This window comes from Enhydra lutris, unplaced genomic scaffold (genome assembly GCF_002288905.1).
Source record: "Enhydra lutris kenyoni isolate GAN:26980312 unplaced genomic scaffold, ASM228890v2 scaffoldscaffold1, whole genome shotgun sequence".
NCBI lineage: Eukaryota > Metazoa > Chordata > Mammalia > Carnivora > Mustelidae > Enhydra > Enhydra lutris.
The window spans coordinates 34,254,361-34,268,793 of NW_019154085.1; the positions used below are offsets into that span (position 1 = coordinate 34,254,361).

At 38.9% G+C, this 14,433-nt stretch overlaps 1 protein-coding gene across 3 annotated transcripts in view; it reads right to left on the reverse strand.

Moving 5' to 3' along the window:
• The window catches only part of LOC111145251 (dedicator of cytokinesis protein 10), a 294,365-nt gene that overhangs the window by 73,681 nt on the left and 206,251 nt on the right, over nt 1–14,433 (reverse strand). For all 3 annotated transcript variants that reach the window (XM_022500052.1, XM_022500044.1, XM_022500061.1), the window contains 5 exons: nt 12,463–12,585; nt 10,712–10,791; nt 8,490–8,677; nt 7,887–7,952; nt 6,039–6,131 (listed from right to left, as the gene is read on the reverse strand). In XM_022500052.1, coding sequence (XP_022355760.1) covers nt 6,039–6,131; nt 7,887–7,952; nt 8,490–8,677; nt 10,712–10,791; nt 12,463–12,585 — 550 coding nt within the window. The remainder of the gene's footprint in view (nt 1–6,038; nt 6,132–7,886; nt 7,953–8,489; nt 8,678–10,711; nt 10,792–12,462; nt 12,586–14,433) is intronic.

Sequence of the window (14,433 nt, forward strand, 5' to 3'; positions counted from 1 at the left end):
ACCAATTAATAACAAAATCAAAGAAACACATCGACAATAATACAATAATCGTAGGGGACTTTAACACTCCCCTCACTGAAATGGACAGATCATCCAAGCAAAAGATCAACAAGGAAATCAAGGCTTAAATGACATACTGGACCAGATGGACATCACAGATATATTCAGAACATTTCATCCCAAAGCAACAGAATACACATTCTTCTCTAGTGCACATGGAACATTCTCCAGAATAGATCATATTCTCGGTCCTAAATCAGGTCTCAACCGTTATCAAAAGATTGGAATCATTCCCTGCATATTTTCAGACCACAATGCTCTGAAGCTAGAACTCAATCACAAGAGGAAATTTGGAAAGAACCCAAATACGTGGAGACTAAACAGCATCCTTCTAAAGAATGAATGGGTCAACCAGGAAATTAAAGAAGAGTTGAAAAAATTCATGGAAACAAATGATAATGAAAACACAACGTTTCAAAATCTGTGGGACACAACAAAGGCAGTCCTGAGAGGAAAATATCTAGCGGTACAAGCCTTTCTCAAGAAACAAGAAAGGTCTCAGGTACACAACCTAACCCTACACCTAAAAGAGCTAGAGAAAGAACAAGAAAGAAACCCTAAACCCAGAAGGAGAAGAGAAATCATAAAGATCAGAGCAGAAATCAATGAAATAGAAACCAAAAAAACAATAGAACAAATCAACGAAACTAGGAGCTGGTTCTTTGAAAGAATTAATAAGATCGATAAACCCCTGGCCAGACTTATCAAAAAGAAAAGAGAAAGGACCCAAATAAATAAAATCATGAATGAAAGAGGAGAGATCACAACGAACACCAAAGAAATACAGACAATTATAAGAACATACTATGAGCAACTCTACGCCAACAAATTTGACAATCTGGAAGAAATGGATGCATTCCTAGAGACATATAAACTACCACAACTGAACCAGGAAGAAATAGAAAGCCTGAACAGACCCATAACCAGTAAGGAGATTGAAACAGTCATCAAAAATCTCCAAACAAACAAAAGCCCAGGGCCAGATGGCTTCCCGGGGGAATTCTACCAAACATTTAAAGAAGAACTAATTCCTATTCTCCTGAAACTGTTCCAAAAAATAGAAATGGAAGGAAAACTTCCAAACTCATTTTATGAGGCCAGCATCACCTTGATCCCAAAACCAGACAAGGATCCCATCAAAAAAGAGAACTACAGACCAATATCCTTGATGAACACAGATGCAAAAATTCTCACCAAAATACTAGCCAATAGGATTCAACAGTACATTAAAAGGATTATTCACCACGACCAAGTGGGATTTATTCCAGGGCTGCAAGGTTGGTTCAACATCCGCAAATCAATCAATGTGATACAACACATTAATAAAAGAAAGAACAAGAACCATATGATACTCTCCATAGATGCTGAAAAAGCATTTGACAAAGTACAGCATCCCTTCCTGATCAAAACTCTTCAAAGTGTAGGGATAGAGGGCACATACCTCAATATTATCAAAGCCATCTATGAAAAACCCACCGCAAATATCATTCTCAATGGAGAAAAACTGAAAGCTTTTCCGCTAAGGTCAGGAACACGGCAGGGATGTCCGTTATCACCACTGCTATTCAACATAGTACTAGAAGTCCTAGCCTCAGCAATCAGACAACAAAAGGAAATTAAAGGCATCCAAATTGGCAAAGAAGAAGTCAAACTATCACTCTTCGCAGATGATATGATACTATATGTGGAAAACCCAAAAGACTCCACTCCAAAACTGCTAGAACTTGTACAGGAATTCAGTAAAGTGTCAGGATATAAAATCAATGCACAGAAATCAGTTGCATTTCTCTACACCAACAACAAGACAGAAGAAAGAGAAATTAAGGAGTCCATCCCATTTACAATTGCACCCAAAACTATAAGATACCTAGGAATAAATCTAACCAAAGAGACTAAGAATCTATACACAGAAAACTATAAAGTACTCATGAAAGAAATTGAGGAAGACACAAAGAAATGGAAAAATGTTCCATGCTCCTGGATTGGAAGAATAAATATTGTGAAAATGTCTATGCTACCTAAAGCAATCTACACATTTAATGCAATTCCTATCAAAGTACCATCCATTTTTTTCAAAGAAATGGAACAAATAATCCTAAAATTTATATGGAACCAGAAAAGACCTCGAATAGCCAAAGCAATATTGAAAAAGAAAGCCAAAGTTGGTGGCATCACAATTCCGGACTTCAAGCTCTATTACAAAGCTGTCATCATCAAGACAGCATGGTACTGGCACAAAAACAGACACATAGATCAATGGAACAGAATAGAGAGCCCAGAAATAGACCCTCAACTCTATGGTCAACTAATCTTCGACAAAGCAGGAAAGAATATCCAATGGAAAAAAGACAGCCTCTTCAACAAATGGTGTTGGGAAGATTGGACAGCCACATGCAGAAAAATGAAATTGGATCATTTCCTTACACCACACACGAAAATAGACTCAAAATGGATGAAGGATCTCAATGTGAGAAAGGAATCCATCAACATCCTTGAGGAGAACACAGGCAGCAACCTCTTCGACCTCAGCCGCAGCAACATCTTCCTAGGAACATCGCCAAAGGCAAGGGAAGCAAGGGCAAAAATGAACTATTGGGATTTCATCAAGATCAAAAGCTTTTGCACAGCAAAGGAAACAGTTAACAAAACCAAAAGACAACTGACAGAATGGGAGAAGATATTTGCAAATGACATATCGGATAAAAGGCTAGTGTCCAAAATCTATAAAGAACTTAGCAAACTCAACACCCAAAGAACAAAGAATCCAATCAAGAAATGGGCAGAGGACATGAACAGACATTTCTGCAAAGAAGACATCCAGATGGCCAACAGACACATGAAAAAGTGCTCCACATCACTCGGCATCAGGGAAATACAAATCAAAACCACAATGAGATACCACCTCACACCAGTCAGAATGGCTAAAATTAACAAGTCAGGAAATGACAGATGCTGGCGAGGATGCGGAGAAAGGGGAACCCTCCTACACTGTTGGTGGGAATGCAAGCTGGTGCAACCACTCTGGAAAACAGCATGGAGGTTCCTCAAAATGTTGAAAATAGAACTACCCTATGACCCAGCAATTGCACTGCTGGGTATTTACCCTAAAGATACAAACGCAGTGATCCGAAGGGGCACGTGCACCCGAATGTTTATAGCAGCAATGTCTACAATAGCCAAACTATGGAAAGAACCTAGATGTCCATCCACAGACGAATGGATAAAGAAGATGTGGTATATATACACAATGGAATACTATGCAGCCATCAAAAGAAATGAAATCTTGCCATTTGTGACGACATGGATGGAACTAGAGGGTATCATGCTTAGCGAAATAAGTCAATCGGAGAAAGACAACTATCATATGATCTCCCTGATATGAGGGAGAGGAGATGCAACATGGGGGGTTAAGGGGGTAGGAGAAGAGTAAATGAAACAAGATGGGATTGGGAGGGAGACAAACTATAAGTGACTCTTAATCTCACAAAACAAACTGAGGGTTGATGGGGAGGGGGGTTGGGGGGTGTGGGTTATGGACATTGGGGAGGGTATGTGCTATGGTGAGTGCTGTGAAGTGTGTAAACCTGGCGATTCACAGACCTGTACCCCTGGGGATAAAAATATATTATATGTTTATAAAAAAATTAAAAAAAAAAAAAAGAATTCTGGGAAACACATGTGAGCAAGAAAGATTAAAAGCCAGGTTAACAGTGAGAATATTCTCTTTTTTTTTCTTTTTGAAAAAAAAAAAAAATCTAATGTCTACAGTGAATACATCTTTCAGAGGGGCTTTTCCAAGGGGTCAATTGATACAGTAAATATTCTATAATATAGTGATAGCCCTTTACCTTAATATTTTTTCATCTTCTGTCCTGAATTTATAGGGAAAAATGTTTAAAAGCATTAAATAGATGTGGAGGAGAGAGATAAGGTCAAGGGAAGTCTGTGGTTTCACTGAAGTTCCTTTAATTAGTTTTGAAATGATTGATGTAGAATAAGGTATGATGGCAGAATAATAGCTCCCCAAAGATGTCCTCATTGCCCTAATCTCTAGAATCTGTGAACAGGGCAAAAGGGATTTTTGAAAGTGAGGAAATTAAGGATTTTAAAATGGAAAGATTACGTTGGATGATGGGGTCCCAATGGAATAACAAAGTCCTTATTAGAGGAAAGTCAGAGTCAGAGATGCAAGAAGAGAAGCAGAGGTCAGGGTTAGGAAAATTCTGGAAGAGGGTCACCAGCCAAGGCCTGCGGAAACTTCTAGAAGCTAGAAAAGATGAGGCAAGGGGCCTCCCCTAAAACCTCCAGAAGGAATGCAGGCCTGCTGACACCTTGATTTCAACCCTATGGGGCCGTTTACAGAGTTATGACCTCCAGTCGTATAAGATAGTGAAGATGGGTTTTTCTAAGCCACTAAACTGTGGTGATTTACTATCAGAGCAATAGGAAACTCATGGTAAGATGTGATATTTTTAATCCCAGACACCATATCAGCAGGTTGCATTGGTTCAGACTTTAGCTCTATAGTTATAAATTAAATTTAAACACTAATGCTATTTGTCTGAAGCTCTTTATAATATAAGTTGACATGCACAGAGTAATCTACCATTGGCCCAACTGCTTTTTTTCACACATCTTAGAGCAGGGTGGTGAAGCTTGAGGCCCTGGAGTCCTGCGGCACGGTCTAAATTCTGATGATCTCTTATTAGTGGTATGCCCTTAGCAAAGTTACTTCTCTGAGTCCCAGTCTCCTTATCCATGAAAACAGGAAGGTTAATTTTATGTCAGTTTGACTGGGTTAGCAGAATGCCCAAATAACCAGTTGAACACTATTTCTGGGTGTGCCTTTGAGGATGTTTCTGGAAGAGATGAGCATTTGAATTTGAGGACTGAGTAAAGCAGATGCTTCCCCCGCCTCCCAGCATGGGTGCTCATCATCCAATCTGATGAGGGCCTGAATAGAACAAAAAGGCAGGAGGTTGAATTCTCTCTCTGCCTGACTACTTGAACTAGAACATTGATGTTCTCCATCTACCCTTGGTGCCCCTTGTTCTCTGGCCTTCAGACTGGAACCGGAATTTACATCATAGCCTTGCTGGCTCTCAGGTCTTCAAACAATACCACTGGTTTCCCTGGGTCTCAGGCTTACAGATGGAAGATCTTCTTGTCTCCATAATGATGTGAGCCAATATCTCATAATAAATCTATCCATCTATACATATACATCCTCCTATTGGCCCTGTTTCTCTGGAGAACCCTGTGGGGATTGAGATGATGCCTATATGGAGTATACAGCATGGTATCTGGCACATAATAAGAGAGTCTCAGGAATTGGCCAGGGTAGGTCATGTCTCATGTCACAGAGATGATGAGATCCAACATCTCTCAAGTTCACCTACATCATGAGGCATAGTGTTGCCTCATACTCTATGTTCTTTCCACTATGACATGAAATGTGGCTATTGATTGGTAAAACTAACACAATCTTTATTATATTGATTAATGAAATAAAAGAAAAAAAATTTTCACTGAAAAGACTGATACCATAAAAACGTAAGTTCTTTTTTTTTTTTTTGACAGACAGATCACAAGTAGGCAGAGAGGCAGGCAGAGAGAGACAGGAGGAGGAGGCAGGCTCCCCGCTGAGCAGAGAGCCCGATGAGGGACTCGATCCCAGGACCCTGAGATCATGACCTGAGCCGAAGGCAGAGGCTTTAACCACTGAGCCACCCAGGCGCCCCAAAACGTAAGTATTTTTGAAGGGTGATCCAGCACTGAAACATCTGGATTTGCCACAGAACTCTCGGAGCAACTGTCAATTAATATAGTTTCTAAGTCTCACTTCAGTAAACACCAGCCAAGGCATGCCCTCAACCTGAGACATGGTCCAGAGACAGTGTTTATCTTTGTGCATTACCTGACCCACTCGTTCATCTATTTAGGAGCTCCTGGAGGGGCAGTAGAGGCTTGGCCCTTACCTCATCGGAGAAATCTGGATTCTGGGAATGGTGCAGAACTGCTGTGTGGGCAGCTGAGGTGAAGAGAGGCCCTCCAGGTTTTCCATAAATACACTGTTTAAAAAGTTGAATGATTATGAGTGTCTGAAATTAACCCGAAGCAAAAAAAAAAAAAAAAAAAAAAAAAGTCACAGCTCTTCAGTTAGCAATCGCAGAACAAAGATGAATTTTGTGATAACTTGCCAGGCTTCACTGATATCTAATTAACCTTGAACCTCTTCCACTTGCTCCTTGTATTTCTTATACAAGTTTGCTGCCAAAGAAAGTCTGAAGGCTTTAATTCATCATGTAGCCCTTACACCAACCTGAATCAGTTTGTTAGCTAACTTTTGATTACCAGGAGATGAGGTAAATTGCTCAATTCCGATTCCTGCAAGATGGCCTCTTGAAAGGGCCCGTGGTATCCAGCTCTGGTTTAGAATTCAAGGCAATCAGTCCTGGGTGACAACGAGGTTTGGTTGGACCCAAACTCCTGACAAGCCAGTTCCCAACCAAGAATGTTGAACTAGAAGGATAGGAGTGGTTCCAGGCTCCACCATTTTGCATTACTCTTCTATCCCAGCCCCTAACCAAGCCAGGGGATGTCATAGGGTAGAGCCTAGGCATGCAGCTTCAAGGCTTCCTTAGCCCAATGCTCAGGGTGCCTCTTCTGGAGTCTTCTGTATCTTTGTGTGATCCTTTAGAATGCACTGACATAGGACACCCATACAGCTGCTATTATTCCTCTTCGCTAGAATTTTCCCCATAAACACTGCACTAGTGGACCTGCTGTGCTTGCCCTCTGGTCATTGCCTTTGTTTGTTTGAAAATTCCATTTTGCTTTAATTTTTCTTTCCCGATGCTAACTGATGTTACTGCAGAACTTGGAACCTGTGGAGACTGACAGTGGCTCAAGACCATTTTAAAGAACTCTTTCTCCCCTGCGTGATTCATTCAATCACTCCGACTGAGGCTCCTTCTTCTGAATCATGCTATGAACCTTCTTGCTACAGAGAAAATGGCTGGTACCTGACAGAGTGCATTAAGAGATTATCTCAGATAATCATGGGGGTTAATTAGAAATGGGCTTTGTGCTTTACTATTCCATCCCTCTGATTCATTGAAACTGGGAAGATCTGGCCACAGGTGCACTAAAAATAATTTTCCTTTCTTTCTTATGGGTTACTCTATGTTGTTTCAAGTCTCCAAAATAAAAACAGTCTATATCAGAGATGAACTCTGAAAAAAATGACATCCAGTTGCTCTTTTGGAGGTTAAAAAGCACAGTTCATATAAACCTTATAGTCTTATGGGTTTTATTAAATCACATGATTTACAGCAGGGACAAACTTTCTGGAACCATCTCTCAAGCTCCTCGGGCAGTGGGCCACATGCTCCTTCCGTGGACATGAGCATCCCACGAGCCTGCTGCCCCAGCCCCTTAGCCAGTATGCTGCAGCCCCTCGGCATGGGCCACACGAGGGCCAGCTGGGACGTAACATTTTAAATGAAACATGCTGAATTGAGAGGCGGGCTCTTTGAAAAGGGTCTTGCAGAGTCTTGCAGAGGGGAATCTGCATTTATTTCACATTAGAGTGGTTTGCTTTTTTTCCAAGTCATGAAAAGCCAAGCAGAGCTATGAGACTGACATTTCTGATAGAACCAGTTAATGATGGCTATTACATCAGGTTCATTTTAGGAAATCTAACACAAATGTATTGACTTGCTCCTCCTTCAGTCACACTCAAATAAAAGGCTCCTTGGTGGTGAGGAGAACCTAAGCGCTGCCTTCCCCCTTGGATGCTGTATCCCATCATGGACTTGGCTCACCTTCACGGGCTTGGCACCTTCTTCGTCAGAATTTTTGAATTCAATGCACACGGTTATATTTCGAGCCTGAAATTACAGAGAGGGGAAAATGGAAATTGTAATTTCCTGTTAAATAACACCACACACACACACACACACACACACACACACACACACAACCAATCCAAGTGTCTAAAATAAGTCGCTTCTAATTAAATCTGAAAAATGTAGAATACCCAACACTTTCTTCTGACAGTATCCATAGTGCTCAGAAATAGCAGAAGGACTTGGAGATATTATTTAAAAGGGAAGAAAAAACTCACATCAAAAGGAAGCAGATATGCTATTTTCAGAGTATCTTAAGAAACTACAAAAAAAGAAGTCTAGAACAAAATAATTTAGGGCTGACTTGAGAAAAGATTATTAATATGTTATAAAACTGTGCCTCCTTAAACACTTTGAAGGTGAAACTCATCATTGCCCCTTATTAAGCACGATCTGCAAATGGATTTTTATTCCACAGTATTGACCTATGATAATTTGTATTTGAACTTTCAAGAATCCGTCTTAATATGATCTCAGTAGGGTGCAGAGGGAGCACAAGTTCTCAGAAACATACCATACCTTGTTGAAACATTTCTGGCTATCGTACTTGAGGTGCCTGGGGTAAATGTAAATTTGATTTTTGTAGACTCTGTAAGGACGGCAGTACTTTGTTGAGTCATAAATAAATTCTTCCACCTCCACTGTGGGTTCAAGTTGAGCTGTTACATCGAAAGGCTTGACAGGGATAAAGGACGATGTTACACAGTCTTTAAAAATCAGAAAATAAGAGTTTGTCATTTAATGGGACTGTTTAAGGTGAACAATACTTAACATACTTTAAAATGAATTCACTCAAAATAGAAATTCCATATTTGCAAAGGAATTTATGTTAAATTATGCAAGCATGAAGAATTCGTAGGAGGTAGAGATGATAGATAATCAAGCCATTTAATATCAAAATTGATGTCTCAAAAATGGGTAAATCTTTTGGATGGATTTATAATTACAATCTTTTTACATTAAGCTTCATAATGAAAACTAAATTTTAGCTGATGATTCTCTGAACAAGCTAATCAGGTATTATAAGATAAGGATTAACCCACTGGCCTTTACCTAACATTATAAAAATAATACAGCTATTGACAAAACTTTGTCCAATCAGCCTATTATGGATAGTATCTAATGGATTGATAGTAACTTTTCCCCATGGAATGATTTCACAATACAGGCCTGCAGACCCCTCTGCATTATTTGGTATAATTTATTCTATTTTTCTCTCCAGTTCTTACAATCTTGAAAAACCTAGCCATGTAGGAACAGCCTAAGGAAAATAAAAAAGACAATTTGAAGTTTATAAATCAAAACTTCTGTCACTAAATAGCTTGGGGGCTGTGCTGTGGTCACTGGAAGGCAGCAAGGCCTTCTACTTTCTTTTACCCCATCTGAAATTTTCCCGTTTCAAAAAAGCAAAACGGGGGGCGCCTGGGTGGCTCAGTGGGTTAAGCCGCTGCCTTCGGCTCAGGTCATGATCTCAGGGTCCTGGGATCGAGTCCCGCATCGGGCTCTCTGCTCAGCGGGGAGCCTGCTTCCCTCTCTCTCTCTCTCTCTGCCTGCCTCTCCGTCTACTTGTGATCTCTCTCTATCAAATAAATAAATAAAAATCTTTAAAAAAAAAATCTGTTCAAAAAAGCAAAACGGTCAGCTAAATATGCTTGGGAATCAGATTACAGGGTTTTTTTTCCCGCCTGAAATCAATTATAGTATTTTTATTATATGTTCCAATTTCTCTAACGTCCTATAGTAATTTCAAAGAGAATATTCTAGCTTTCTCTTTCTTTATTTTTCTTTTCTGTAGGTAATAAAAGACAGACACATCTCACAAATCAGGTAGAGGAAATGGCTTAGTTTATTCTCTGTTTTTCCACACCAATCAATATAAAAGAGATTTGGAACCATGGCTTAGGTTAAAATGCTCATTTTATTTCATATTAAAATTATTTGTAAAAAAATTATAATAATGAAAAACTTAATAGTGCTAATGGTAATTCAAATATCCTATGGTAATTATCCTCTCTCTGTCTGTAGTTTATTTTAGGATGCCTTTATTCATTCTTTGCATCACTGAGAAAGTCACAGAAAAGGCAGAATCAGAAGTAAAAAAACAAAATAGACCCATCTTGTCACTTATGAAATAAATTCTAAAATTCTTATTTGTAAGTTAATAAAAGCTCCTTCTAAAATTCAAATTTTCACTGACTTGAAAAAGATACATGCTCCCCATGTAATAAGAGAGTCTAAAAATATTCCAGTGATAATTACAACGTGACCACTTGGGTGGCTACCCATGGTGTTCAGAGCAACCCTTTGGCACACAGTATGGGGGGACCAGCCCTGTATATTGAGTCAGAGGAACTGGATAGAATATAAATTCTCCCATTATGATGACTGGTTTATGAGTCTATCTGAACCCAACATTCCTCATTTACAGCCCTTCAGGGTTTTGAGGACTAAAGGACATTATTTAATACCTTGCAGGGTGCATGGTACATACCAGATATATATATATTAGTTTACAATGAATATGGTTCCTGTCTTATCATACTGATAGTCTGTCTTAATGGAGAAATAAAAGCTCCAAATTTCTGTCGGATAATGAATTCAATTTATCCCAAAATTTGAGAAAAAACTCACAAAGTATTATATCTAACCAACTATCCAATGTACCAACCAACCAATCAACCAACCAAAAGACCACTAACTATTCAGAACTCTACAAGTAAATCGTGACATCATCATCATACTTGGATGTTCCAAAGGAATGTTGTCAACAGCAATATCCAGGCTTCCAGGGATGGTCTGTGTTTTGCTTACTCTGTCAGCCCTGTGAAAGTAGGGAACAGACACACACACACACACACACACACACTCTGAATTATTTTAGTCGTCAAGAAAATGAGTCAACTGTAATTCTGAGCTTTGATAAGAGTAAACAGTACAACCTGAAACAACTTTGTGAATGGTTTCATTGAGCTGGTTTTATATTAATAGAAATCAGTGAGGGATCAAGTTACAGATATTCTGAAGAATGTTTTAGGTTTATTTGCTCTTTATTTCAGATAACATTTATATAAATGGCCGAACAAGTACAATAGTAAATATAGTAAATAGATCATTTTTTGTTAACAAAAAGTTCTAGTATTTGAATTGGTTAAAGTGATTTACTTTTCTAAAGACTTTTAAGAAGTTTTGAGGACAAGGGTAATCTTGGCTACAATTGCTAAGTAGACAGTCTGCTTGTTCCCTCTTCACCAATAACCAAGGACAAGGAGCCTTTCCCTGACTTTGGTTCTTCTGCCATTCTCCTGCTTCATGAATGTGTGCAGACACCCTCTTACCACCTATCCCTGTCCCCACATTCACTCCAGTTCTCTCCCTGTCTACCAAAACCTTCTGACCTATCATTCTTTTGTAGTAAGATGAAAGTTCTTGAAACTGATAACAGTTTCAACTGTTATCCCTTGTTGGAGACCTAACAGGTAGAATAATTATAGTGGTGGGTCCAACCCAGCCCTTCCCAGCATGTGAGAGCCAACTGTTAAATCTTCCATCCTGTGGGTGTCAGGGGAGTAACAGTTTAAAGTCAATCACTTATCTTGAGAGATCTTATCATCACCAGATGTTGAACGCATGGTAATACATTTAAGAAATGCTGTAGCTTTTATAAAGTTTTTCTTCTTTTAGCACTAACTTTCATTGTCTTTTCCAAAAGCATTTGAATGACAGAAATACTATGAATTAGGGAATTCACAGCAGTGAATTTCTCTGTGGAATTTCAATACATAGTTCTAAAATTCTTTAACACCCCTCCTATTTAGACATGTCTATGTTTCCTTTCTTTGAATCTAGGCTGTATGATAGCTTGACTGTATATTATGGCAGAAATGCCACTGTGACAGTTTCAGGGTCCTGGTCTTAAGAAACTGGTAGTGATCACTTTCTGTCCCTTAGGAAACTTACTCTTAGAAGCCAGCTATCCTTCCATGAGGAAGCCATAGTATTTCATGGAGAGGTTCCCATGGAGAAGAACCAGGGTCTCTAGTCCACAGCTCCACCTGAGCTCCCAGTGAACAGTGCAGGTCAACTTGCCAGTCATTCAATGAGCCATCTTGAATGTGGATCCTCTGTCTCCATTTGACCTCTGCTAGCTGATGCCATGTGCAGAAGAGACAAGCTCTCCCCACCTAACCATGTTCAAATTATGGATTTCAGAAAGTAAGTGATGCTCTTTAAAGCCACTAAGTTTTGGGGTGATCTGTTACATGGCAATAATAGTTAACTGACATGGTTTTACACTCTTTCCCTATAATTCTAGCAACTTGACTTTTGTTGTGTTATTCAGGCATAAGTGAGGTCATCTGTAAAGCAACTACTTTCCAAAAGAGTTTGGACATTCGAGAATCAGGTAATCAAATACCGTTTATGCAGAGTTAATAAATCAATAGTAGCAATGTAGCTGATTCATGTAAATTTCAAGAGTACTCAAAAATCCTACCTTCTGTAATCTGACACTAGTTTTAGCAGGTCCTCTGTTGAAATCTTGCTACTTTCTTGTCTATACAATGGTGAAAATCTTGAGTCTCTGTCCACATTTCCCTGGTTGTCCTTAAATACTGATCTGCAAGAAAATAATAGTTGTTCAGGTTGGCATGTTGTTCAGGTTGTTTACCAAGTTGTGTTTTTAAGGTGACAAATGATTCAATTTCCCATTTGTAATGGAAGAAACTGCAGGAACTAATGAACTAAAAAAGACAAGAAAACTTCTTAGGCAAAAGTTTCATTCAAATACTATCTTTGGTATCTTTAATTCTTTTTTTTCAATTCAGTATCTACAGGAACAGCAGCCCATTTATATTATAACTACATTTATTTAGGAATTAGTAACATATCAAACCTTGGAATATTAGGGGAGGAATAAGAACAGGTTAGTCCTTTTTTCATTATTTTCTGGGCAAGCCAAGGCCACCTCAGTTTGGGTGGTGCCATCAGAATTTACAAATAGTGGAAAAAGAATAAGGTTGTCTGTGTGTGTGTGTGGGACTAGAGGACCAGACTCTTGAAACACTTTCCTGGAGATAAATGTGCCCATGTCCTAAATTTTAGGACAGAGAAAAAGATCAAGAGAAGAACACTTGAGTCAGAATTTTGTATTACATTAATGAATGTAATTTATTTTCTTCCCTGGTCCATTTCATTGGAACTAGATAGATTTAGTCAGAACACACAAATTATTTTTGTCCAAATAGTACAGTAATGTCAGGCATATAATAGCATGCTTAAGGTTAGCGTTTCTTCCTTATAACTAATCATACTCCATGCCTATCGAAAAAATTAGACCTGTGTGTAATTAATTTTTCGTTTAATGCTAGAGAGCTGCTGAAATTTTATTTCTTTTAACTTAAGGAACTTGACTATTTTGTTATTCTTTAAATTAATCAAAGACCTCAATACACAGGCTGAGGTGGCCATTTAGATAGATATCTGATCATAGAGCGTTAGAGTCAAATAATACAGAAAATGGGCCCGAATGATATTTTTAGACTGCTTCAACCTTTCTGCTCATTTTTCTCTGTTAAGTAGTCAGGGAAGGGGAAAAAGATCCCCTCTCAAATAACACTGGGGAAGCAGAATGAAAATACTTAACTCAAAGAGTATTTTTGTTTAATTATTATTTAAGGCTTTTGTGTGCATGATGTGTTGAAACTAACTTGATGTATTTACAACACAGCAGGAGGTTGAACTGAGCTTGAGTATGTGTGTGTGTGTGTGTGTGTGTGTGTGTGTGTGTGTGTGTGTGTGTGTGTTTAATTAACCAGTCACTACAAATGTATCAATTGATGTGAGTTGTATAACTCATTTTTGCTTTTAGCCACAGCTCTGTCCTGGAAAGAGCTCACTGACATTGGACACATTGTAAAGAGAATGAAGAGCACAGCACCGTGGAAAAATACTGCTCACAGAGCCATACACACAGGCCTTGCTCAATAAATATGCTAACTGGCAAGAGAACAGAGAACTGACTCATTTACACAGATGGCTTCAGGATGGCTGGGATGTTGTGCCTCATTCCAGCTGCTGCAGTTGGACAATGATCAGTTTAAGGTGAAGGTCTCAAAACCATGACATGTGGGGTATTACTGAAGAAAATGCACAGTTTAGCCTGAAGGAAAAGCAGCTTAGGTATCCCCGAGAGCCTCATTCCTAAGCAGCATGAATAGCTGTGACCCATCAAAAGAATAGGGCATATTTTTTTGTGGTTAATGTAAGATAAAACCTGAAAGTAATTGTCAGGCAGTTTAAACATATTTTTAAAAAATGAATTATTTAATCAGTTGAGCCATAAAATGATGGAAGGCGCCCTTGTGGGATGCACCTGAGTTTTTGTCACTTGGAAGGATTCAGCGGTTGGACGACCATATGCTGGGGATGCTGTTGCAGTGTATGCCTTCTGTAAATATATAGATAT